The sequence below is a fragment of the Bos grunniens genome, chromosome 7 (assembly GCF_055505025.1).
Source record: "Bos grunniens cultivar Pamir isolate PY7600 chromosome 7, Bosgru_T2T1.0, whole genome shotgun sequence".
NCBI lineage: Eukaryota > Metazoa > Chordata > Mammalia > Artiodactyla > Bovidae > Bos > Bos grunniens.
In genome coordinates this window covers 19,846,520-19,869,445 of record NC_141171.1, presented here as the reverse complement: position 1 = coordinate 19,869,445, position 22,926 = coordinate 19,846,520, and the positions used below count along the sequence as shown (strand labels likewise).

Sequence of the window (22,926 nt, the reverse complement as noted above, 5' to 3'; positions counted from 1 at the left end):
CTGCTTCTGTTAGATCCATACCATTTCTGTCCTTTATCGAGCCCATCTTTGCATGAAATGTTCCTTTGGTATCTCTAATTTTCTTGAAGAGATCTCTAGTCTTTCCCATTCTGTTGTTTTCCTCTACTTCTTTGCATTGATTGCTGAAGGCTTTCTTATCTCTTCTTGCTATTCTTTGGAATTCTGCATTCAGATGCTTATATCTTTCCTTTTCTCCTTTGCTTTTCGCTTCTCTTCTTTTCATAGCTATTTGTAAGGCCTCCCCAGGCAGCCATTTTGCTTTTTTGCATTTCTTTTCCGTGGGGATGGTCTTGATCCCTGTCTCCTGTACAGTGTCACAAACCTCATTCCATAGTTCATCAGGCACTCTATCTATCAAATCTAGTCCCTTAAATCTATTTCTCACTTCCACTATATAATCATAAGGGATTTGATTTAGGTCATACCTGAATGGTCTAGTGGTTTTCCCTACTTTCTTCAATTTAAGTCTGAATTTGGCAATAAGGAGTTCATGATCTGGGCCACAGTCAGCTCCTGGTCTTGTTTTTGCTGACTGTATAGAGCTTGTCCATCTTTGGCTGCAAAGAATATAATCAATCTGATTTCGATGTTGACCATCTGGTCATGTCCATGTGTAGAGTCTTCTCTTGTGTTGTTGGAAGAGGGTGTTTGTTATGACCAGTGCATTTTCTTGGCAAAACTCTATTAGTCTTTGCCCTGCTTCATTCCGTATTCCGAGGCCAAATTTGCCTGTTAACTCCAGGTGTTTCTTGACTTCCTACTTTTGCATTCCAGTCCCCTATAATGAAAAGGACATCTTTTTTGGGTGTTAGTTCTAAAAGGTCTTGTAGGTCTTCATAGAACTGTTCAAATTCAGGTTCTTCAGCGTTACTGGTTGGGGCATAGACTTGGATTACTGTGATATTGAATGGTTTGCCTCGGAAACTGTCACGCGAGTGTATGTTCCTCGGTTCTTTGTCTCGTCACAACAAAGATTTGGAGCAACGGACATTAAAGCCCTCGGCGCATCACAGCTCTCAGGTCTTGGACAAACCGTGTTACAGCTCTTAGGCAAATCAGTGTTACAGCTCCATTTTATTTATAAGATAGCAGGAGAATCCAAGACTCGAAGAGAAGAAAGTGGAGGAGTGCGTGGGGAGGGAGAAAGAGAGAGAGAGAAAGAGAGAGAGAGAGAGAGCACGTACATGGGAGAGAGAGTCCAAGAGAAAGCGCTTTGGCTCCTCCTTTTATATGTTTTTTCCTCCACCTGGGCCTGCCCTATGCAAATTGGGCTTAGCCAGGAGTGCTGTTTGTTCTGTTTGTTCTGCCTTAAGTCTTCACTCTGGTCCTCGGACCTTCCTTGTCTTTTAGCCACCGTCATTTTGGACTCCTTTTCCTTATTCTACCTACCTAATAGAAACGAACAGAGATCATTCTGTTGTTTTTGAGATTGCATCCAAGTACTGCATTTCGGACTCTTTTGTTGACCATGATGGCTACTCCATTTCTTCTGAGGGATTCCTGCCCGCAGTAGTAGATATAATGGTCATCTGAGTTAAATTCACCCATTCCAGTCCATTTTAGCTCGCTGATTCCTAGAATGTCGACATTCACTCTTGCCATCTCTTGTTTGACCACTTCCAATTTGCCTTGATTCATGGACCTGACATTCCAGGTTCCTATGCAATATTGCTCTTTACAGCATTGGACCTTGCTTCTATCTCCAGTCACATCCACAGCTGGGTATTCTTTTTGCGTTGGCTCCATCCCTTCATTCTTTCTGGAGTTATTTCTCTACTGATCTCCAGTAGCATATTGGGCACCTACCGACCTGGGAGTTCCTCTTTCAGTATCCTATCATTTTGCCTTTTCATACTGTTCATGGGGTTCTCAAGGCAAGAATACTGAAGTGGTTTGCTATTCCCTTCTCCAGTGGACCACATTCTGTCAGCTGTCTCCACCATGACCCGCCCATCTTGGGTTGCCCCACGGGCATGGCTTAAAGTTTATATATTTTTTTGTAGCTTTTTTTTTTTTCTTATTTTATCTTTATGGCCATGGTGAGGCATATGGGAGCTTAGTTCCCTGACCAGGGATTGAACTTGGGCACCCTGCAGTGCAAACATGGGGTTTTCACCACTGAACCACCAGGGAAGTCCTAAAGTTTGATGATTTCCAGCAGCACTTCCTTGCACAAAGCCTTCCCTTCCCTCTCTGGGGCTCTGGACATACACAGCCTGTCCTACTTCTTTGACGACCAAGTCCTCCCAAGCTCCTCCCTGCCTCAGGGTCCGCATCCATGCAGTGACCTCTGCCCTTCCCCTTTCACCATCAGAACTCAGATCAAACCCCAATAAGCCTGCTAAACCTCAGCAGAGGTCTGATCTCTCTAGTAAACAGTAACACTCTTTGGGGAATTCCCTGGCAGTCCAGTGGTTAGGGTTCCAAGCTTCCACTACAGGGGTTGTGAGTTTGATCCCTGGTCAGGGAATTAAGGTCCCACATGCCACGTGGAGTGGCCAAAAAAAAAAAAAAATTAACACTCTTTGTATGATGGTTTGGTATATAGTCAGTATACAGTTAATGCTGCTTGGACAAAAAAGGGATAAATACTTGAAAATCAGTGAAAAATTCCACCCTAAGAGGAAGCCACAGGCTTCCCTGGTGGCTCAGCGGTAAAGAATCCACTTGCACTGCAGGAGACCGAAAAGGCACAGGTTCAGTCCCTGGGTCAGGAAGATCCCCTGGAGGAGGGCATGGCAACCCACTCCAGTATTCTTGCCTGGAGAACCTTATGGACAGAGGAGCCTGGTGGGGTACAGTCCATAGGGTTGCAAAGAGTCGGATACGACTAAAGCAACTGAGCACGCACGCATGCAAGAGAGACCCACAGTGGAAAGATGAGGAAAGAGCTTTGGATTGGGAGTTAGAAGACCCAGGTCATTCTGGCTGTCTCTAACCCCCTGAGTGACCCTGGAGCTGGTTGGGGCTCAGTTTCCTCATCTGTTAAATTTAAGTCTTATCTTTGTTACTGATCTTCTGGGGGAGGTGAGAGTTTCTTATGAAATAAAGGGTAAGAATGACACCCAGGGACATACCTGGTGGTCCAGTGGTTAAGAATCTGCCTCCCAATGCAGGGGACACAGGTTAAATCCCTGGTCCAGAAAGATTCCACATGCCGAGTGGCAGCTAAGTCCATGCACCATAGCTGCTGCCTGTGCTCAGCCATGAAGACCCAGCACAGCCAAAAAAAAAAAAAATCACCCTCAAGCAGAAGGCCCCCAGAAAATATCAAAGCCTCGCCCTACCTACCCACCCTTCTCTCTTTTTCCAGCCGCTGGCGGCTGCATCTCCTGCTCAGAAATGCTCTGCTCCTTCAAGGCCCATCTGAATCCCCGAGATCGGGTGAGTCCATGGATTCTTTTGTTGTTTTTCTTCAGTTGCTCAGTCGTGTCTGACTCTTTGCAACCCCGTGGACTGCAGCCCACCAGGGTTCCCTGTCCTTCACCATCTCCCGGAACTTGCTCAAACTCATGTTCATTAAGTGGGTGATGCCATCCAACCATCTCATCCTCTGCCACCCCCTATTCCTCCTGCCCTCAATCTTTCCCAGCATCAGGGTGTTTTCCAATGAATCGGCTCTTCGCATCAGGTGGCCAAAGTACTGGAATCTTTGGGGAAAGTGCATTTGAGGCATCCCAGGCACCCTTTGAAAAGTGTGAAGATTTGGAGTGAACTTAGGGGGCCCATCACAGGCTTCCCAACCTCCCAGAGTCAGTCTCTCATGTCTTGTCCTTGTCTCATCCTCTCCCCACCCCCTCCCTCAGCTGGGTACAACACCCCTCATCATCGCAGCTCAGATGTGTCACACGGATCTGTGCCGCCTCCTCCTGCAGCAAGGGGCTGCTGCAAATGACCAGGACCTTCAAGGCAGGTGAGCTTCTCCCCTCCCAGCCAGTTCACTGTGTGCTGTGTGACCTTGGGCAAGTCTCTTAACCTCTCTGGGTGTGAGATCTAGTGTGTCTTCCTCTCTCAACCCAGCCTGGGTGTTGAGGAGGGTGTGGAGGTTTGAACGTATCCTCGCCCCCTCAGCAGCCTCCTCTTCTGGTAGGACGGCCCTGATGCTGGCCTGTGAGGGAGCCAGCCCCGAAACAGTGGAGGTGCTGCTGCAGGGCGGGGCCCAGCCGGGCATCACAGATGCGCTGGGCCAGGATGCTGCTCACTACGGCACCCTGGCAGGGGACAAGCTCATCTTGCACCTCCTACAGGAGGCAGCCCAGCGCCCCTCACCACCCAGCGGTATGCAAACCCCACCTCGTAACAGTTTCAAACACCCCCTTCCCTCCACTAGGTAGTCTCTCGCCACCCCTTTCTCTCCCTTCCTCCTGTGGATAGTTTCAAGGTATCCCTGTTCATATTATAGGAGGTTTCGTTGCACCCCTCACACTGCTCGGGGTAGTTTCAAGGCGCCCCAGAGCTTTTAGAGTAGTCTAGGGGTCAACTCTGTGTTCCTGGGGCATCTTGGAGCTTTGCTTTCCCTAAGAATTGGCCCTCCCAGTCGCCCTATTCTGGAGATGCTACTGTTCTCTCTTTTTGAGAGTTGCAAGGCCCCTCCTATGAGCATTCTGTCAAAATGGTTAGTTCCTACCTTAAAAGTCCTGATTCTGGGGGGGACTGGGAGATCCCTCAAGTTCCCTGGGCTAACAAATACCCTTCCTAGGGCTAGGAAGGGAGCCCCTAACGCAGTGCCTGACCCTGCTTCCCTCTCTCCCCTGCTCTCGCAGAGGATGATTCGGGCGAGGCATCATCTCAGGTACGGATCCCTGAGCAGTGAGTGAGTCCCACCCCCCACCCCCACACCCCCATGCACACACTGCCTTTCCCCTTGACCCAAGCTCCCTGAGAAGAGAAGGAAGAGATGGACCCTTGACTTGGGGTTAATACTTCGAAGGACCTCTTTGGAAGAGTGCTACCTTTAGGGTGGACTTTCCGGGTGGCGCTAGTGGTAAAGAACCTGTCTGCCAATGCAGGAGATGTAAGAGGAGTGGGTTCAATCCCTGGGTTGGGAAGATTCCCCTGGAGGACGGCTTGGCAACCCACTCCAGTATTCTTGCCTGGAGAAATCCCATGGACAGAGGAGCCTGGCAGGCTGCAGTCCATAGGGTTGCAAAGAATCGGACACGACTGAAGTGACTTAGAACACACCTTTAGGGTGCGCTGCCACCAAGTGGCAGCAACATCCATAACATAAGCACCAGGACTCTGAGAATACTGGGGGCATGGGGCCAAATCATAGGGCTGGGGTGGGATGGTAGAGGGAACGAGATTGATAAGGGCTGGTGTGGTCAGGGAAGGAGGCAAGTCTGGCCTCTTTCTCAATCCTACAGGTTTTCAGCTCCACAGGGAAAGGATTGTAAACAGTAGGGTCTCACTGGGGAAAGTACCAGGGCACAAAAAGGGACAGAGGGTAAAGCATAAGATCTGGAACTCTCAGGGGACGTAGTCTTATCCCTTTTTATACTGGGATAAGTGAGGGCCAGAGAGAGGCAGGGATTCACTCAAGATCACCCAGGAAGTGAGGGCAGAGTTGGGGCTGGTGACAGACAATGGGCTGTGTTGGTTTATTTGGGTGGGAGGCTGGCATGTCGCCCATATCCCCCATCTACCCCTACCCCCAGAATTCCATGTCCAGCCATGACAAGCAAGGGGCCCCCAAGAAGCGGAAGGCACCTCAACCCCCCATCAATATCCCAATGCCGGTGAGAGATGCCCTGGCCGTGGGGAAGAGTTGGGAGGCTTGCCTCTAGGTAGCACGGGGAGAAAGTTCTGGCTCAGGTATGGGAGGACGCAGTCCTTGGGCCTCCTGTAAAGGTGGTGGGGTGGGGGGCACAGGATGACCAAGATGCCTACGAGGAGATCGTGCGGCTGCGACAGGAGAGGGGCCGTCTGCTACAGAAGATCCGGGGCCTAGAGCAGCACCAGGAACGAAGAAAGCAGGAGGTGGGGGGTAGCAGAGACATGGGCTGGGGCTAAGCCTGGGGTGGGTGCCATTCTATGGGGATACTCCCCTCCCTGCCTTCCCCCTCCTCCCTCTCTCCCCACCCACTCACTCTGCTCCAGCCACACAGGCCTCCTGGCTCTTCCTCCAACACACCAGGCCTGGTCCTGCCCCAGGGCCTTTGTACAAACTGTGCCCTCTGCCGGGAACACCTTCTGCCAGCTGTCCGTATGACTCCTTCTCGCCCCTCCTATAGGTCTTTGCTCAAATGCACCTCCCCTACCCAACTTATTTAAAATTGTAACATCCCCATTCACTTTTCAGTCCCCTTTGTTTTTATTCAAAGCACTGCTATTAGATATACTATATATTTCATTCATATTCACTCATTTGCCTGTGAACCCACAAGGGCAGGCTTGGTTGATGGTGCCTCACTCACCATAACTGCCTAATAAGTATTTATTGGATGAATGAATATTTGAGTGAGTGAGTGAATGAATAAATAAATGAGACAGGAGTTCCGAGGTGGTCCAGTGGTTAAGGCTCTGTGCCACTGCAGGGAGCATGGATTTGATCCCTGGTTGGGGAACTAAGATCCCAAATGCCACACTACACAACCAAAAATAATGATAATAAATGAATGCATGCATGAATGAATGAGTTAGTGGCTCCAAAGGGGTTCTGGCACAAAATAGGCCATCTGTGGTGGGGATGGACGGCCACTGAGCAGGAGTTGGGCTGGGGAGGCCCCCCAGCCCAGATCTAAGCCCAGTCCCCACTTCTTCTGTCAGCTGCCAGAGGCAGAGGCCAGCTCCCTCCACAGCCTGGAGAGACAGGTAGGGTGGAAGGTGGGAGGAAGTGGACCCCCAGCTGCCTGGTGTTTTCTCCTGGAGGGCCACTGAGAGCACCACTCCCTCCCTGCAGGTCCAAGAGCTACAGCAGCTGCTGGCCGAGAAGCAGGAGGAGAAGGAGAGCTTGGGCCGGGAGGTGGAGAGTTTGCAGAGCAGGCTGTCCCTTCTGGAGGTGGGCCCAATGGGGAGGAAGGCAGGGGTGGGGCCACCAGGAGGTGGGGTATTTCTTCTGCTGCAGCTGCATGATAACCACACTAATACAGATAGTCTCACACACGTACAAACACAGAACAGACAAATGTACAAACATAATCACGTATAGATAACAAACACACGTACACATAATGAACACTTTCGGAAACCTGCAAATCACCCATACTCATGTACACGCAGAGACGGACAACAACATTTATGTATATGTGGTCTTACACATGCAACAGGCAAACACACAACAAACACATCTGTGGATATGTCATCTCACCCACACAACAAATACTTGGGCACACACAACAGATACTTCGCATTCAATCACATACCTAGGCAACACATTCACAAATTCATGTATTCACACAAGTATTTCTCAAAATAAAGCAAACAGATACAGGTACACAATCATACACACATATACACAAATACAAAACAGACACACACCACAGACTACAAGTGCAAAATCACACACACTCACAGGAACTCACACAGAAGAGGCTGGGGCCGCTGTGCACGCCCCACAGGGGCACACACGTGTGCACATGCATGCTCACTGCAGACCTACAAACCCTGAGCCACTGTTGCAGGGACTTGCACCCAGGCAGACACATGTGGCCCCACACAGAATCCCAGACACACCCTTTCAAGGATGCACTGCCATCCCTCCCTTGGCCCCACATACCAGGCAGCATATACAACCCTCGCTATTGGGTTATGATCACACACTCACAGGGGAGACATGGGGGCTGGAGGGAGGGCAGGACCTCAAGCTGAATCCTGCGCCCCCCAGAACGAGCGGGAGAACACCAGCTATGATGTGGCCACCCTGCAGGATGAGGAGGGTGAGCTACCTGAATTCCCAGGTGAGACCCCACCTGCCTTCCCCCTGCCCACCCCCACCCCCCACCATGTCTGGAGCCCCAGGAGTCACAGCTGTAACCCACAGGCATGGAGAGAGGTTGAAGTTGGGAGGGAGCCTAGCCAACACTCACAGTTTATGCCATTCCTAGAAGCATGCCTGCCCTGGGGGCCCTGACCCACAGCTCCAGACCCCCAACTCCCATTCCTTGTGGCTGGAACTCTGGGGCCTGAATCTGTGTCCCCTGCCAGGGGCTGAGGTGCTGCTCTCCAAGCAGCTAAGCCCGTCGGCCCAGGAGCTCTTGGCTTCGCTGCAGGAGCAGGTGGCCATGCTTACCAGACAGAACCAGGAGCTGATGGAGAAAGTCCAGGTGGGGAAACCAGGAGCTGATGGAGGTTTCCGGGGGGGAGGGGTGGGGGCAAGTCTGAGGAGCCAAGGGGCTGTTTCCCAGGGGTTTGGGTGGGCACGTGGCTAGGTCTGTGGACAGGGAAAGTGGTGTGGCTGCCCTGTGCCCCCCCACGCCCACCACGGCTACTTCCACTCTTGCTCGGTTCCCCTGTCCCCACCAGATCCTGGAGCACTTCGAGAAGGACGAGATGGAGGCAGACGGTCCGGCCGAGGTCATTCCTCTGGAGCTCTATGACGCTCTCCAGGCTGAGTTTGACCAGCTCCGCAGGCAGCACGCCAAAGCCCTGCAGGCGCTGGAGCAGCAGGAAGCCCGGGAGGCCCTCGCAGAAGAGGAGGCAGCCTCTAGGGAGGGCAAAGGTCTGGGAACCAAGACCTCCAGAAATGGGCCAGTGGAAATAGAGCTTAACGGCACTGCAGCTCCGGAAACCAGAGTGAATGGAGTCGAGACCACAGACGAGGAGGCTGCAGGAGTAGAAACCACGGAAGCCTTGTCACAGAGCTTGGAAGTGGTGTCCACGATGGCCGAGGCCACAGTAACAAAGCCCACAGACACGGAGGCCTCAGAAACAGAGGGCGTGGGAGCCCAGCCCTTGGAAACAAAGGCCACGGGAGCTGAGGTTACAGAAATGAAAACTCTAGAAAGAGGAGGAAACCCAGAACCAAAGGCCACAAGAGCAGAGACCACCAGTATGAAAACAGAAGAGCCAGAGATGAAGCCCAATGGCGTAAGTGCAGTGGAAGAAGAGCTCACAGGCACAGAAGCCATGGGAGTGGAGCTCATGATTCCGAGGGCCCTCACAGGCCCCATCTTGCACCCGGGTGCTGCGGAGGCCTCAGAAAAGCTGCAGACAGAGCTAGAGACCAGGATCCGCAGCTTGGAGGAGGCGCTCAGGCAGCGGGAGCGGGAGGCGGCGGCTGAGCTGGAGGCGGCCCATGGCAAGTGCGAGGCCGCCGAGGCCGAGGCTGGCCGCCTGCGGGAGCGGGTGCGGGAGGCTGAGGGCGGCCGGGCTAGCGGGGTCAGAGATGGGGACACAGGCCAGCTGCGGGCCGCCCTGGAACAAGCCCGCGAGGACCTCCGGGACCGGGACTGCCGTCTCCGGGAGCTGGAGGCGGCCTCGGCCCGGCTGCATGAGGCCCGGGCCGGCCGGCTGCTGGCCGAGGAGGAAGCCCGGGGCCTGCGAGCAGAGCTGGCCCGGCGGGAGGAGGCGCGGCTAGAGCTGAGCCGGGAGCTGGAGGCGCTGCGGGAGCAGCTGGTCGCGGCCACAGCCACAGGGGAGCAGCAGCGGGCCGCGGCCGCTGAGCTGGGCCAGGCGAGGGACGCGGCCGAGGCCCGGGCCGCGGAGCTGTCCGCGGCCTGCGAGGAGGCCCGACGGGGCCTGGCAGAGATGCGGGAGGCCTCCGAGGCGCTCCGTCAGTCGGCCGTGCCGGCCTCCGAGCACCACCGGCTGCAGGAAGAGGCCCTGGAGCTGCGGGGCCGGGCGGCCTGCCTGGAGCAGGAGGTGGTGGCCACCGGCAAGGAGGCCGCCCGGCTGCGCGCAGAGCTGGAGCGCGAGCGGGTGGGCAGCATGGCCCGCCTGGAGCATGAGCGCATCGTGGGCGCCCTGCAGGCCGACGTGGCCCTGTTGCAAGGGCAGCTGGAGGAGCTGGGGCGACGCCACGAGAAGACCAGCGCCGAGGTCTTCCAGGTGAGCGTGGGGGAATCCCCACTGGGCACACTGGGCAGCTGCTTGGTGGTCTGTTTGGATCCCACAGCCAGGCGAGGTTTCGACCCCACTGGTTTCAGTCTAGCAGAAACTTGACCGTGCTGGTAGGCCTTTAACCCTGCAGCCATTCTGACCTCCCCGGTGTTTGAACAGGTGTTTTCTGTTTTTAAAACATTTTGTCTATTTGACCCCCCATTTGTTTTCCGATGGTTAGCAGGTTTTGAGATCTGTTTGTTAAACCTCTGCATATCCCAAGATCGGGAAGATATTTTTAAACATTCATCTTTTGAAGTATCCTTGATTTACAATGCTGTGTTGGTTTCCGCTGTGCAGCCAAGTGGCTCAGTTGTGCGTGTGTGTATTCTTTTTCGTATTCTTTTCCATTATGGTTTCTCACAGGCTATTGAATATAGTTCCCTGTGCTATAGGATAGGACCTTGTTGTTTATGGTGAAGTTTCATTTTGTTTGTTTTGGGTTTTATTTGTTTGTTTTTCTGCACCCTGGGGCATGTGGGATCTTGGTTCTCTGGCCAGGGATTGAACCCAGGTCCCCCTGTGTGGAAGCTTGGACTCTTAAACCACTAGACTGCCAGGGAAGTCCCAGTGAAAATGTTTTTATGTGCCTTCTTCAGCATCTCTTTATTTTAATTTCCCAACCACGTTTATACTGTGTTTCTAACTGTGGGTGTGGTGTGAGGTAGGAATTAATATTCACCCATCTTTTGGTAAGCAGTGAACTGGGCTTTTTACTCTGATATTTTTTCCTGTATTCATTTTCTCTGTTGGTCAAACTGACCCTGTTTTGTTTTGTTTAGCCAGCTGTTTTGAGATTGTCATTTTATCTTAGATCATTTTTGATGCTTCAACCCCCAAATAGGAGGATGTTTTGTATAAGGAGTGTTGATCCAATTATTTTGAACCCAGTAGATTTTTATGCTGATTTTCTTTCAAACCAAGGGACTATCTTTCGGGCCCTGAAGGTGTATCTTTTGACTCCGTCTCTTTCCTTAAACATACACAGATGCAAACCAAACCAAATTAAAGAAAACAGCAATTTTTTTTTAAACAAATGTGGGAATAAAAAGCCATACTTATTGTCATCAGGAAGGCATTTTTCTCTCCATATGTCTGCTTACTCATCTGTGTAAGTGAAGTGAAGTGAAGTCGCTCAGTCGTGCCCGACTCTTTGCGACCCCATGGACAGTAGCCTGCACCAAGCTCCTCTGTCCATGGGATTTTCAAGGCAAGAGTACTGGAGTGGGTTGCCATTGCCTTCTCCAATCTGTGTAATGGAGCTGCTGAGAATTCTTAGTCCTCACATGAAAATTAAATGGTTTAATTTCTGTAAAATACTTAGGACAGTGATGGTACAAATGATAAATAATTGCAGCCAGGATTATTTTTTTCCAATAATATACTCTTTTGGTTTTTTTTTTTTTTTGGCTGTGCCACTTGCCGGGATCTTAGTTCCCCAATGAGGGCTCAAACCCAGGCCCCCTGCTTTGGAAGCACAGAGTCCTAACCACTGGACTGCCAGGGAATTTCCAAGTACATGCTGTTTTAAACCAGTAAAGTTTGATCTATTTCTTAGAATTCATGATCCAACTTTAAGTATGCCCATCTTCATACTTATTTTCCAGATTTTACCTTCTCTCTTGACTACTTATTTTGGGGGTAAAATGATTTGAACTTAGTTTTTCTGTTTTGTTTTTTAATTGTTAATGTGTAGCCAGTCTGTACTAAGTGAAACATCTAATTATTATCTATTTTTCCTGGAGTTTTATTTCTATAAAGCCCAGTGATCCACCCAGGCTCAATTTTTGCAAATCTAACACTGTTCCAACCTTGATATTTTTGTAAAAAATGCAGTCACAATTTTTGGACATTTGTTGACTTTTCATCCAGATTCTTCTGTTTTTCCTTCATTTTTGTAAGAAATCTACGCACTTTCACACCTTCCCACTGGCAGAGAACAGAATGTTAGTTATGATGTAATAAAAATAATAACAATAACATTCATTATATAATTTTAATAATAATAGTGACAACAACGTCACAAACTCAAGCACAACACTTACTCTGTACCACCCGCTGTTCTAAGTGTCTTCCATGTATTTGCTCGTTTTATCCTCACAACCACCCTGTGACATGGGGATTTTTATTATCCTCCTTTTATATATGAGCAGGTTGAGGCACAGAGAGCTCGTGTCACTTGTCTAAGGACTCACAGCTTGGCAGAGTCAGAATGTTTCTAGTGCCTACAGGAATCCAGGGCCCCTGAACCAAATTCCTTGACATCAAATGGCCTTGAATGTCCCAAGATTGCAATGGAAGGGTAGGATCATTTTGGTCCAGGCTTCTTTGGGGTCCAAATGTCCTCACAGTCACATGGGGGCTTGGGCTGCAGGTGCAGCGGGAGGCACTGTTCATGAAGAGTGAGCGACATGCGGCTGAAGCCCAGTTGGCCACGGCTGAGCAGCAGCTGCGGGGGCTGCGAACTGAGGCCGAGCGGGCACGCCAGGCCCAGAGCCGTGCCCAGGAGGCCCTGGAGAAGGCCAAGGAGAAGGACAAGAAGGTGGGTTCCCTTTCCTTGTGCTCCACCGGGAGGTCCCCCACTCAACAGACATTGGAAGGAATCTAAGAATGTCCCAGCTGAATGGGTCTTGGGAATTTTCCAGATGAGCAAACAGGCTCCCAGAGGTGAACTGAGTGGCTCAGAGTCACACAGCACGTTCTGAGACAGTGGACGAGACCCCCAGGTGCTTTTGCACACAGAGTCACCCGGCTACAACTTGCTGTGTGTCCCTGGGCAAGTCACTTGACCTCTCTGAGCCCCAGTTTCTACCTTTGTAAACTGAAGATAAAGTTGTGATAAGGATTATGGTTTATTTATAGCAGGGTCCTTCCCTCTCAGCACTAGTGACATTTAGGGATAGGCCATTCTTCTTTTTGAAAAATATTTATTTGGCTGCACCAGGTCTTAGTTGCTGCACACAAGATCTTCGATTTTCATTACTGCATGTGGGATTTGGTTGCAGAATGTGGGCTCTAATTCCCTGACCTGGGATCGAAACCAGGCCCCCAGCATTGGGAACTCGGAGACTTACCTGCTGGACCACCAAGGAAGTCCCAGGGGCTAGGTCATTCTCTGTGGGGGACCATTCTGGGCATTGTAGGGTATGGAGCAGCATCCCGGGTCCCTGCCCACCTGATACAAGGAGAGCCCCCAGTCCTGACAAACAGATGCCTCCAGATATCGCCTGGCATCCCCTGGAAATAGGATCATCCCTGATTGAGAACCTCTGATCCACGGAAATAACAACAAAGCCCAGCATGCATTGAGTGCCTGCTGTTTGCCATCACAGCTTAAAATTATTCTCTGTTCAGAGTCACAGCAACCTACAAAGTTGAGAACGATGGTTCTCCTTACCTTACAGATGAGGAAACTGAGATTTCGAGTGGTTAGGTCATATTCCCAAGATCTCCCACTAGGCAAGGGGAGAGAAAGACCCAAACCCTGGCCCAAGTAACCCAGCCCCACCAGGATGGGCTGCTTTTGTCCCCCTTGTTCTGTCTGTCTCCACTTTCACCTTCTGGAGACTCCCAAGATCTGTACACTTTTTCTGCAGAGGGCCAGATGGTCACTGATTTTGGCCCGGCCTTGCCACAATACTCAGCTCTGCCACTGAAGAAGGGCCGTAGACTTGACAGCGAATGGGTGTGGGCACATATAAATAAAAATTTACATATGACCATGGAGTTGTGAATTTGGTATAATTTTCATGTATCAGAAAATATCATTCTTCTTTTGATTTCCTCCCCCTGCCCTGATGATTTTTTTAAAATATTTATTTATTGGGCTTCCCTGGTGGCTCAGACAGTAAAGAATCTGCCTACAATGTAGGAGACCTGGGCTTGATCCCTGGGTCAGGAAGATCATCTGGAGGAGGCAATGGCAACCCACTCCAGTTTTCTTGCCTGGAGAATTCCATGGACAGAAGAGCCTGTTAGGCTACAGTCCATGGGGTCACATGACTGAGCGACTGAGCACGTTTATTTATTTGGCTGTGCCTGGTCTTAGGTGTGTCACCAGGGATCATTGATCTTGCAGTGTGCAGCTTCGGTTGTGGCATGTCGCAGCATGTCAGATCTAGTTCCCCAACCAGAGATGGAACCCCGGCCCCCTGCACTGGGAGCACAGATTCTTAGCCTCTAGACCACCTTCTCGGAGAAGGCAATGGCACCCCACTCCAGTACTCTTGCCTGGAAAATCCCATGGATGGAGGAGCCTGGTAGGCTGTGGTCCATGGAGTCGCTAAGAGAGCGACTTCACTTGCAGTTTTCACTTTCACGCATTGGAGAAGGAAATGGCAACCCACTCCAGTGTTCTTGCCTGGAGAATCTCAGGGGCAGGGGAGTCTAGTGGGCTGATGTCTATGGGATCGCACAGAGTCGGACACGACTGAAGGGACTTAGCAGCAGCAGCAGACCACCTTCTGACGATTTAACATGTGGAAACCATTCTTAGCTAATGGGCTGGACTAAGCCTGCAGGGAGGCTTCTGTGAAGTCCGAGGCTCTTCCTGCTGCCAGGAGAGGTCCCCAAGTCCCCACCCCAGGCTCAGGTGCCAGCTGACTCTCCCGCCCTCACTCCAGATCACGGAGCTCTCCAAGGAGGTCTTCAGTCTTAAGGAGGCACTGAAGGACCAGCCGGGGGCCCCAGACTCCTTGGAGGTGGAAGCCCTCCGTGGCCAGGTGAAGGCTCTGCGGGAGCAGCTAGAGGTGAGCCTCGCCTGCCCGTTGGGCACAAGGTCCCTGGAGGGTGACGGGCAGGCAGGCAGTGCACATGGAGGAAAATAGTTCAGTATTTTAGCAAGCAGCACTTCCATGCTGTTGCGTGCCATCAAAACAGGAACTCAGGGTGCAAAGGGGGCTTTTTGGCATAGCCTGGAGGGGGTCCTGCTTCTCTGAGCTCCCCTCCCCTACACTCACAGGAGGCTGCCAGGGAGCACAGTGCAGTGGTGGCCTTGTACAGGAGCCACCTCCTCTACGCCATTCAGGTGAGTCTCCCTGGCTTTGGGGGCACCACTGCTGCCCTCTGGGCCTTAGTTTCCCTATCTGTACAAGGGGAGGCTGGTGGAGGGAAGAGGAGCAAGGGGCAGGGAGGGAGGGGGATGAAGAAACTGGGTGGGGGGGTGGGAGAGAGTGCCCAGGCTCCCTCCGCTTCCACCCTCCCCACTCCTCAGGGTCAGATGGATGAAGACGTGCAGCGAATTCTGAGTCAGATTCTGCAGATGCAAAGGCTCCAGGCCCAGGGCCGCTGAGAGCAGAGTACTGCCCTCTGCCCCCCAGGCCTCTCACGGGGGCTTCGGGACTCATGCGTTGACCTTCCGCACTTGGAGACCAGCCTGGGCCCCTTCCACACTTCCCTCACTGCCTCCACCAGCCCCACTGGTCCCTGCGTGCACTGGGCAGTCTAGACCCCCGCCTTGACCACAACCCCTCCTGGGACCGGGGAATTTGAGTCCTCTCCCCCACATCCGGTCCCAAACGCTACACCAGGAATAAAAGCTCATGGAGCAGAGCAGAGAATGAAAGTGTCGTGTGGCCTGATTGCTGGGCCCCACTGCAAGTAGGGGAGGGAGTGGCCCAGAGCAGGATTAGGGATTAGGGTGAGGAGAGTGAGGCAGGACTCAGTCCCCAAGATGGACACTGTGCTGTGCTGTGCTAAGTAGCTGCAGTTGTGGCCAGCATTGGAAGCTCAGAACCCTAAACACTGGCCCACCAGGGAAGTCCCCTAGTTACTGCAGTATTTTGAAAAGTCAGAATGGGTGCCCCAGAGTTCATGGTGAACAAAATATCCAAGTGTTAAGTGAAGACAGAATCAGATCGTACACCTTACTTCACTGTTCTCACATGAAACCCGTTCCTGGTGGGACGGTCCCCAGAGGGTCCCACCCTCGCCTCCCTGCTCCTGGGCTAACCTTCTGAAATCCCCTGGGGGTTCTTGGCTCTTTCCAGCTCAAGCAGGGAGGTGGCCCTGTGTCCAGCCTGTCCCCGGGGTTCCACGGCACCCAGCAGTCATTTTGCCTCTCCCCGGGCATCCCAGGTCCTCGGAGAATGTCCTCAGTGGGGGATGTCCGCCCAAAAACCTGGGTGTCTGCCTCTCTGTGGCCTGGAGCATGGAGTGCAGCTGGCGGGGGGAGGGGTCCCCATCTCAGTGGTTGATGAGTGATCCAACATCACCCGGGTCTGTCAGTCTGTCTTGCTTAGTGCCCCCCCGCATCCCGCCTCTCTGTTGTCTCTCTCGCTGTCATTACCACCCTCCCCGGGGGCTCCCCCTCCTTGCTGAAGCCGGAAGGAAGGCTCTGCTGGGAAAGGCCATGGGGTCACCACTTCTCCCTTTTGTGGCCTCCTCTCTCTGCCCCCACTTTCGGGGCCTTCCGCACCAGAAACTGGGGGTGGCCGGAGAAGGGACTGGGGGCTCCTCCTCCAGGGCCCCAGGAACTGGGCGGTGAGTCAGACAGGGAAGGGGAAGTAGGGGGCCTCCAAAGGGGGCTGGGCTTTCCCCTGGGTGGGACCCGAGTCCCCTGCCTCCCTGAGGGTGCTCCTGGTCCCAGCCCCTGAGAGCAGAGCCTGCCGGAGCCATGGCCCTGAGACTCGTCCTGGCTTTTGCCGTCAGCCTCTGGCTGGGCTGCTCATTCTGTCGCGAGAGAGAAGGTATGTGTGGACCCCAGGGGTTGGAGGGAGTCCTGGCAGAGAGACACTGTCTGAGGACTGGATTGGTATGCCGCCATGGAATATTCTGGGTGGGCTGAGAGCCCACATGCCTTCTGTATGCCCACTTGCGGGAGAGAGTTACCATCCCATTGCATAGATGGGGGAAACTGAGGCACAAAGAGGCAAGTCCTACCCCAAGGGGACCAGGAAGCGGCAGCCACAGCCTGGAGGGAGGGAGGCTGGGAGAGAGAGACATTTTAACTGTATTCATTCACTTCATGTGATTCAAAACAAAACTATCACAAAGAGGGAGTTTAGGAAAGCATCTCTCTCCCACCAGAAGTCCCTACCACCCCCAGGTCCCCTCTGTGACTCCTTCAACCTCAGTTTTCCCATCTGGAAAATGGGCTAATAGTTCCTGCCTTGGCAGGTTGTATCAAGGGATGGGAGATGATGTGAATGCCTTTCATTCATGTACTCATTCATTCTACAAACCTTTATTAGGCACCTGCTGTGTGCCCAGCACTGGCTGGTAGCAAGATGGGGGCTGGTGAGCCACAGCAAGGCTTTGACAGTTCCAGTGGATGAGAAGCTCACACTCTCCCTCTCTCTCCAGGCCACCCAGTAGCTTCCTCCCAGCCCAGGGTGCGGTGCCAGGCCTCCAGGTACCCGGTCGCCGTGGACTGCTCCTGGACCCTGCCGTCCACTCCTCCGAATTCCACCAGGCCCACATCATTCATTGCCACCTACAGGTCAGACAGCCTGGAGGGCTTCATGGGGACTAAAACTGGGCTGACCCCTAGGATCAGAGTAGCTGAACACTTATCGAGAACCTGAAACACTCAAAATTCTAGAGCAGCACCAACCCTTAGAAATATACTCCCTAGAATACATATTGTCAGCCATGTGTGGAGGGTAAAATTTCCTAGAAGCCCTATTTGAAAAATTTAAAAACAAAATGGTGATACTGGTTTTAGTATTTTATTTAAATAATATTCAAATATTCCAAAGATGTACCATTTAATATGATTGAATATAATGTGCTTTAACATGCTTATATAGAGTTCATATATTTAAATTTATACTAATATGCACATTCAGTCACTCAGTCATATCTGAGTTTTTGCAACCCCATGGACTGTAGCCTGCCAGGCTCCTGTGTCCATGGGATTTTTCCAGCCAAGAATAATGGAGTGGGTTGCCATTTCCTTCTCCATTTATACTAAAAATTTATACTAGAAATTGATTTATTATCATGAATAGGATTGCTCAAAGTATTGTTTCAACATGTCATCAAAACTTTAAAAATTAATGAGATATTGTACATTCAGTCCTGTTATACTAAGTCATGGAAATTCCATTGATGCTTTATGTATATATATCACATTTCAATTCAGATGCTAAATGTTCACTGGAAAATATTGATCTCTAATTAGATTTTATAACATTTGTGTTTGGGAAAGTAGATTCATACACCTGAGTTGTTCTGAGAAACTTTCTCAAGCTTTCTGATAACTAGAAACTTCATGTAGATTAGAAAGAAAGCAGAAAGTGTTAGTCACTCAGTTGTAGCCGACTCTTTGTGACCCCAGGAACTGCAGCCCTCCAAGCTCCTCTATCCATGGCATTTCCCAGGCAAGAAAACTGGAGTGGGTTATCATTTCCTTCTCCAGGAGGTCCTCCCTACCCAGCAGTAAAACACAGGTCTCCTGCATAGTAGGCAGATTCTTTATCATCCGAGCCACCAGGAAACACTCAGGTAGATTAGATAAAATAGAAGCCCCACTCGGTTGCACTGGCTGCACTTCGCATCCACACTGCAGAGGCAGAACGTTTTGGACGCTGTGGAAGGTTCTGTGGGTGGTGTTGAACTCCAGTCTCTAGAGTCTGAAATCTAAGGGTGCCAGAACTCGAGAGAATTGGAATCATTATTCCAGACTCCAGAATCTGTGAACCATAGACCTGGGAATGTTGGCATTCTAAGGCTGGAATGTTGACAATCTAGAAAGCTTTACAGCCTAGACCCTAGCACCTTCCAGTGGGGTATTCCCTCCGACCCTGGGTCACCCAAGTTCTGTGATGTTGGGTTGAGGGACCGCCTAGGATCACACAGCCAAGACTGGGACCTACTGTCCTCACGTGGGATCAGGGCACAGGTGGGCCAGCAGGAAGTGGTAGGATCCTCACAGCACCCCTTCTATGTACAGGCTCGGCGTGGCAGCTCATGGGGAAAGCTGGCCCTGCCTCCAGCAGACAGCGGAAGCCACCAGCTGTGTCATCCCCGACGTCCAGATGTTCTCCATGGTGCCCTATGTGCTCAACATCACAGCTGTCCACCCCGGCGGTGTCAGCAGCAGCTTCGTGCCCTTTGTCCCAGAGCACATCAGTGAGTAGGGGTCGAGGTGGGGGTGTGGAGGGCCCCCCACCTTCCTCCTACTCCTCCCCCACAACAGGCTCACCTCCCTCCTGTCAGGATGAGATCCTGTCTATCCATACGGATTCGGTGGGATCCACTTTCACAGTTGACCAAGAATCAGCCCACTTCTCCCCCCTCCGGAGCCCCTGCTTGGTCCAGCCTTCATCATCGCCCACCTGGACCACGCGGCCGATCTCGGTCCTTCCCTCGCTCCCGCCCTCACATCCATCTGTGCTTCCTGAGGCAGCCACGAGAGGGCACCTGTGAGCACTACAGTCAGGTCCCATCGTTGCACTGCTCACAGCCCTCCAGGGCTCCCACCTTCCTGCGGGTGAAAGCCCAAGTCCTTCTCATGGCCCACGGTGCCCTGCACGGCCTTCCCCATCCCCTCCCTGTCCTTCCCTCCTCCCCCTCTCCCCTTTGCTCACTCTGCTCCAGCCACACGGGCCTCCTCACTGTTCCTCCAGCATGTCAGGCACAGTCCTGCCCCAGGGCTCTTGCACATGCTGTGCCCTCTGTGTAGACGGCTCTTCCTCCCTAGATCTGCATTTACTCCCTCACCTCCTATAGGTCTCAACTCAGATGTCATCTCCTCAGTGAATCCTCCCCTGAGCACTTTTTTTTTTTAATTGCAAACCATCACACATTGTTAGTGGTTGCTAGAAAACAGTCTGGCAGACCCTCAAAGATTTAAAGATAAATTACTGAGTAATCCAGAAATTTCAGTCCTTAGGTATATATCTAAAAGATATGAAAGCACAAAAACTTGTACATGAATGTTCATAGCAGCATTATCCGTAAAGCAGAAGCAACACAAATGCTCATTAACTGATGAATGGATTCTCAAAATGTGTCCATCTACACCCTGGAATATTATTCAGCCATAAAAAGCAAAGAAGCCCAGACACTCACTACCATGTGGACGAACCCTGAGAACACGATGCTCAGTGAGAGAAGCAGACACGGAAGGACACACAGGTGTGATTCCACTGATGGGAAACGTGCAGAGCAGGCCGATCCAGAGACACAGGGAGTGGGTTCCTGGTTGTCAGGGTCTAGGGAGTGAGGAATGGAGGGTGACTGCTAATATGGACAGAGTTTCTTTGAGGGGTGATGGAATGTTCTGGGTTAAACAGTGGTGATGGTCACACAACACTCTGAATATATGAAAACGACAACCGTACACTTTAAAAGAGTGAGTTCTCTGGTGTGTAAATTGTGTCTCAAAGAATATTGCAGCCCACTCCCCTCCCTGCACTCCTGAACTCTCTTCCTTCCCCTTTATGACCTTCAGATTTGCCTCTTGTCTGTTGTCTTCTGCCTGAAAGGACTGGGCTCCAAGAGGACAGGGCTACTGTGTCCCAATGTCCAGAACATCGCCGTGCACTCAATAATATTTATCATTTGGTTGAATGAATGAATGAATGTCCCCTCTGCTGACCCTGCCTCCTGCTTGTCCATCAGTCAAACCGGATCCTCCAGAAGGCGTGCGCCTGAGCCCCCTCCCTGGGCAGCGGCTGTGGGTGCAATGGGAGCCCCCCCGGACCTGGCCCTTCCCAGAGATCTTCTCCCTCAAGTACCGGATCCGCTACAAGCGTCATGGGGCTGCTCGCTTCCGTCAGGTGAGGACGAGGGTGGTGGTTCTTGGATAGAGGGAAGAGGATGTGTAAATGTGCACTGGGGTCTTGGTCACAGCTTAGGGTGCTGGTGTGTGACATAAAGGCAGCCCAGGGACTTCCCTGGTGATCCAGTCGCTAAGACTCTGAGCTCTCAATGCAGGGGGCCCAGGGTTCAATCCCTGGTCAGGGAACTAGATCCCACATGCTGCAATTAAGAGTTTGCATGCTCTAACTAAGATTCAGCACAGCCAAAATAAATAAATATTTCTTTGAAAAGGCAGCCCAACAGTTCCACTCCTGAGCATCCACCTGAAAAAATTAAAAACAGGATCTTGAACAAATACTTGTACATGAATGTTCACAGCAGCATTACTCACAATGGCCATAAGGAGGAGATAATGTCAGGGCCCTCAACAGATGATGGGTCCACAATGTGTGGTCCGTCCCCTCATGGGAACATTACTCAGCTGTGAACAGGAGTGAGTGATGGAGAAAGGGATTAGTGGGGGTGTGCACACAGGGTGGGTTGGTTTGTATATGAAAAGCATGCTCCTGGTTGACCAAGAACTGCCTGACCCTGGAGGGGTAGTCTTTCTCTGCTCAGCAAGATGTTGAAGGTGGCCAAAGGCGTGCAGGGGGCCGCAGAGGGCATGCTGCTTCGAATGGACATCGGTGCCTGAGTCCCAGGGCAACAGCCTGGGGGGGGACAGAAGGCTTGATCAGAGTATCCTCATTCCCACTGACCCAGCCTTGCTTCTGCTCTCAGGTGGGGCCAATTGAAGCCACATCCTTCACCCTCAAGGCTGTGAGGCCTCAAGCCAAGTACTGCATCCAGGTGGCCGCTCAGGACCTCACCGACTACGGGGAATGGAGTGCCTGGAGTCTCCCTGCTGCTGCCTCCATGACCCTGGGCAAGTAGCAGGGGCTCCCCACACCCCTGAAGAGGGGCCATGCCCTTGACATCCACCTAAGGGTGAATGGGACCTATCCAGCCTGGGTTCTCCACTGTCCGCTGGGCAATCTTGGACAAGTGACTTTGCCTCTCTGAGCCTCAGTTTGTCAATCTGTGAAATGGGAATGTGTTCCCTCCTGCCTTTGACAGAGTGCAATGCTTTGAGAACTGTGAATATGAGATTTTTTAATTAATTAGAAAGGATCATGGGAGGGAGGTTCAGGATTGGGAACACGTGTACACTCGTGGCGGATTCATGTTGATCTATGGCAAAACCAATACAATATTGTAAAGTACTTAGCCTCTAATTAAATAAATTTAAATTAAAAAAAAAAAAGAAAGGATCAGTGTCACTGGAATTGGGACTCTTCCTTCCTTCAACAGATCCACATGAGCCCCAGGGAGGAGAAACAGATCAGGACACACACACACTGAGTCCCCACTCCCACACGTGGGATCAGGGCGGGACCAGAGGAAGAAACGGGGCTGGGGGAGGCAGAGTAGGGGTGATCTGGGTGCTGCCTGGGATGGAATGATGGGACCTGTTCAGTTCAGCAGTTTGCTTCATACACCTACTCAAAAGCTGCCCAGAGAGACTTCCCTGGTGGTCCAGTGGTTAAGAATCTGCCTTGCAATGCAGCGGGGACATGGGTTCCATCCCTGGTGAGAACTAAGATCCCACATGCCTCAGAGCAACTAAACCCAAGTGCTGCAACTACTGAGCCCATGCACCACAATTAGAGAATTCCTGCACCACAAGGAAAGATCCCACATGATGCAGCAAATATCCCTCATGGCACAATTAAGACCTGATGCAGCCAAATAGATACATTTTTTTAAAAAGCTGCCCAGATGTGAGCCGTACTGGAGGTGGACATAAGTTTATCTGGGATGATTTATCTGAGGAGGGGGCCGCACAGCCAGGCTCTGAAGGCTTTTTCTCAGTCCAGGAACTTCTCTGTACATTTCACTCAAGGCTCTTAATTCAAAGGTTACCTCCTCCAAGAAGCCTTCCTAACCACCTCAGCTATGGCAAAGACTAAAGACCCCTCCCCCAAAGATATCCATGTCCTTCCTCCCAGAACCTTTGAATATGGTACCTTACATGGCAAAAAGGGCTTTGCAGCTGTGATTAATTTAACAGAATTGAGGATCCTTAACGTTTGAGGATCTTTCACTGAGTTAATGAAAATG

The 22,926-nt window shown here is 51.6% G+C and overlaps 2 protein-coding genes across 21 annotated transcripts in view; both read left to right on the top strand.

Moving 5' to 3' along the window:
* Positions 1–15,622, top strand: part of ANKRD24 (ankyrin repeat domain 24) — a 33,344-nt gene extending 17,722 nt beyond the window's left edge. For 7 of the 20 annotated variants that reach the window (XM_086410087.1, XM_086410088.1, XM_086410081.1 and 4 more), the window contains 15 exons: positions 3,335–3,405; positions 3,828–3,934; positions 4,112–4,299; positions 4,785–4,813; positions 5,679–5,759; positions 5,893–6,000; positions 6,790–6,834; positions 6,923–7,021; positions 7,847–7,919; positions 8,167–8,285; positions 8,485–10,008; positions 12,434–12,601; positions 14,682–14,807; positions 15,020–15,085; positions 15,272–15,622. In XM_086410087.1, coding sequence (XP_086266213.1) covers positions 3,335–3,405; positions 3,828–3,934; positions 4,112–4,299; positions 4,785–4,813; positions 5,679–5,759; positions 5,893–6,000; positions 6,790–6,834; positions 6,923–7,021; positions 7,847–7,919; positions 8,167–8,285; positions 8,485–10,008; positions 12,434–12,601; positions 14,682–14,807; positions 15,020–15,085; positions 15,272–15,349 — 2,882 coding nt within the window. In that variant the 3' untranslated portion in view covers positions 15,350–15,622. Of the gene's footprint in view, positions 1–3,334; positions 3,406–3,827; positions 3,935–4,111; positions 4,300–4,720; positions 4,814–5,678; positions 5,760–5,892; positions 6,001–6,789; positions 6,835–6,922; positions 7,022–7,846; positions 7,920–8,166; positions 8,286–8,484; positions 10,009–12,433; positions 12,602–13,655; positions 13,786–14,681; positions 14,808–15,019; positions 15,086–15,271 lie in introns of those variants that run through there. The other 13 variants (XM_086410085.1, XM_086410084.1, XM_086410096.1 and 10 more) reach the window with 12 other exon arrangements.
* Positions 15,623–16,395: 773 nt separating this feature from the next.
* Positions 16,396–22,073, top strand: EBI3 (Epstein-Barr virus induced 3). The gene is made up of 5 exons (XM_086410118.1): positions 16,396–16,745; positions 17,362–17,497; positions 18,953–19,131; positions 20,626–20,783; positions 21,547–22,073. The coding sequence occupies exons 1-5, from the start codon at positions 16,673–16,675 to the stop codon at positions 21,697–21,699; spliced, it is 699 nt and encodes a 232-aa protein (XP_086266244.1). The 5' UTR covers positions 16,396–16,672; the 3' UTR covers positions 21,700–22,073.
* The last annotated feature ends 853 nt before the right edge of the window (positions 22,074–22,926 follow it).

What these genes read in the sequence shown, in the direction of transcription:
- EBI3 (XM_086410118.1), top strand. Translation starts at nt 16,673, where the DNA reads ATGGCCCTGAGACTCGTCCTGGCTTTTGCCGTCAGCCTCTGGCTGGGC. An exon ending in CTTTGTCCCAGAGCACATCA is followed by an intron (nt 19,132 to 20,625) that starts GTGAGTAGGGGT and finishes CTTGTCCATCAG; the next exon opens with TCAAACCGGATCCTCCAGAA. An exon ending in GGGCTGCTCGCTTCCGTCAG is followed by an intron (nt 20,784 to 21,546) that starts GTGAGGACGAGG and finishes TTCTGCTCTCAG; the next exon opens with GTGGGGCCAATTGAAGCCAC.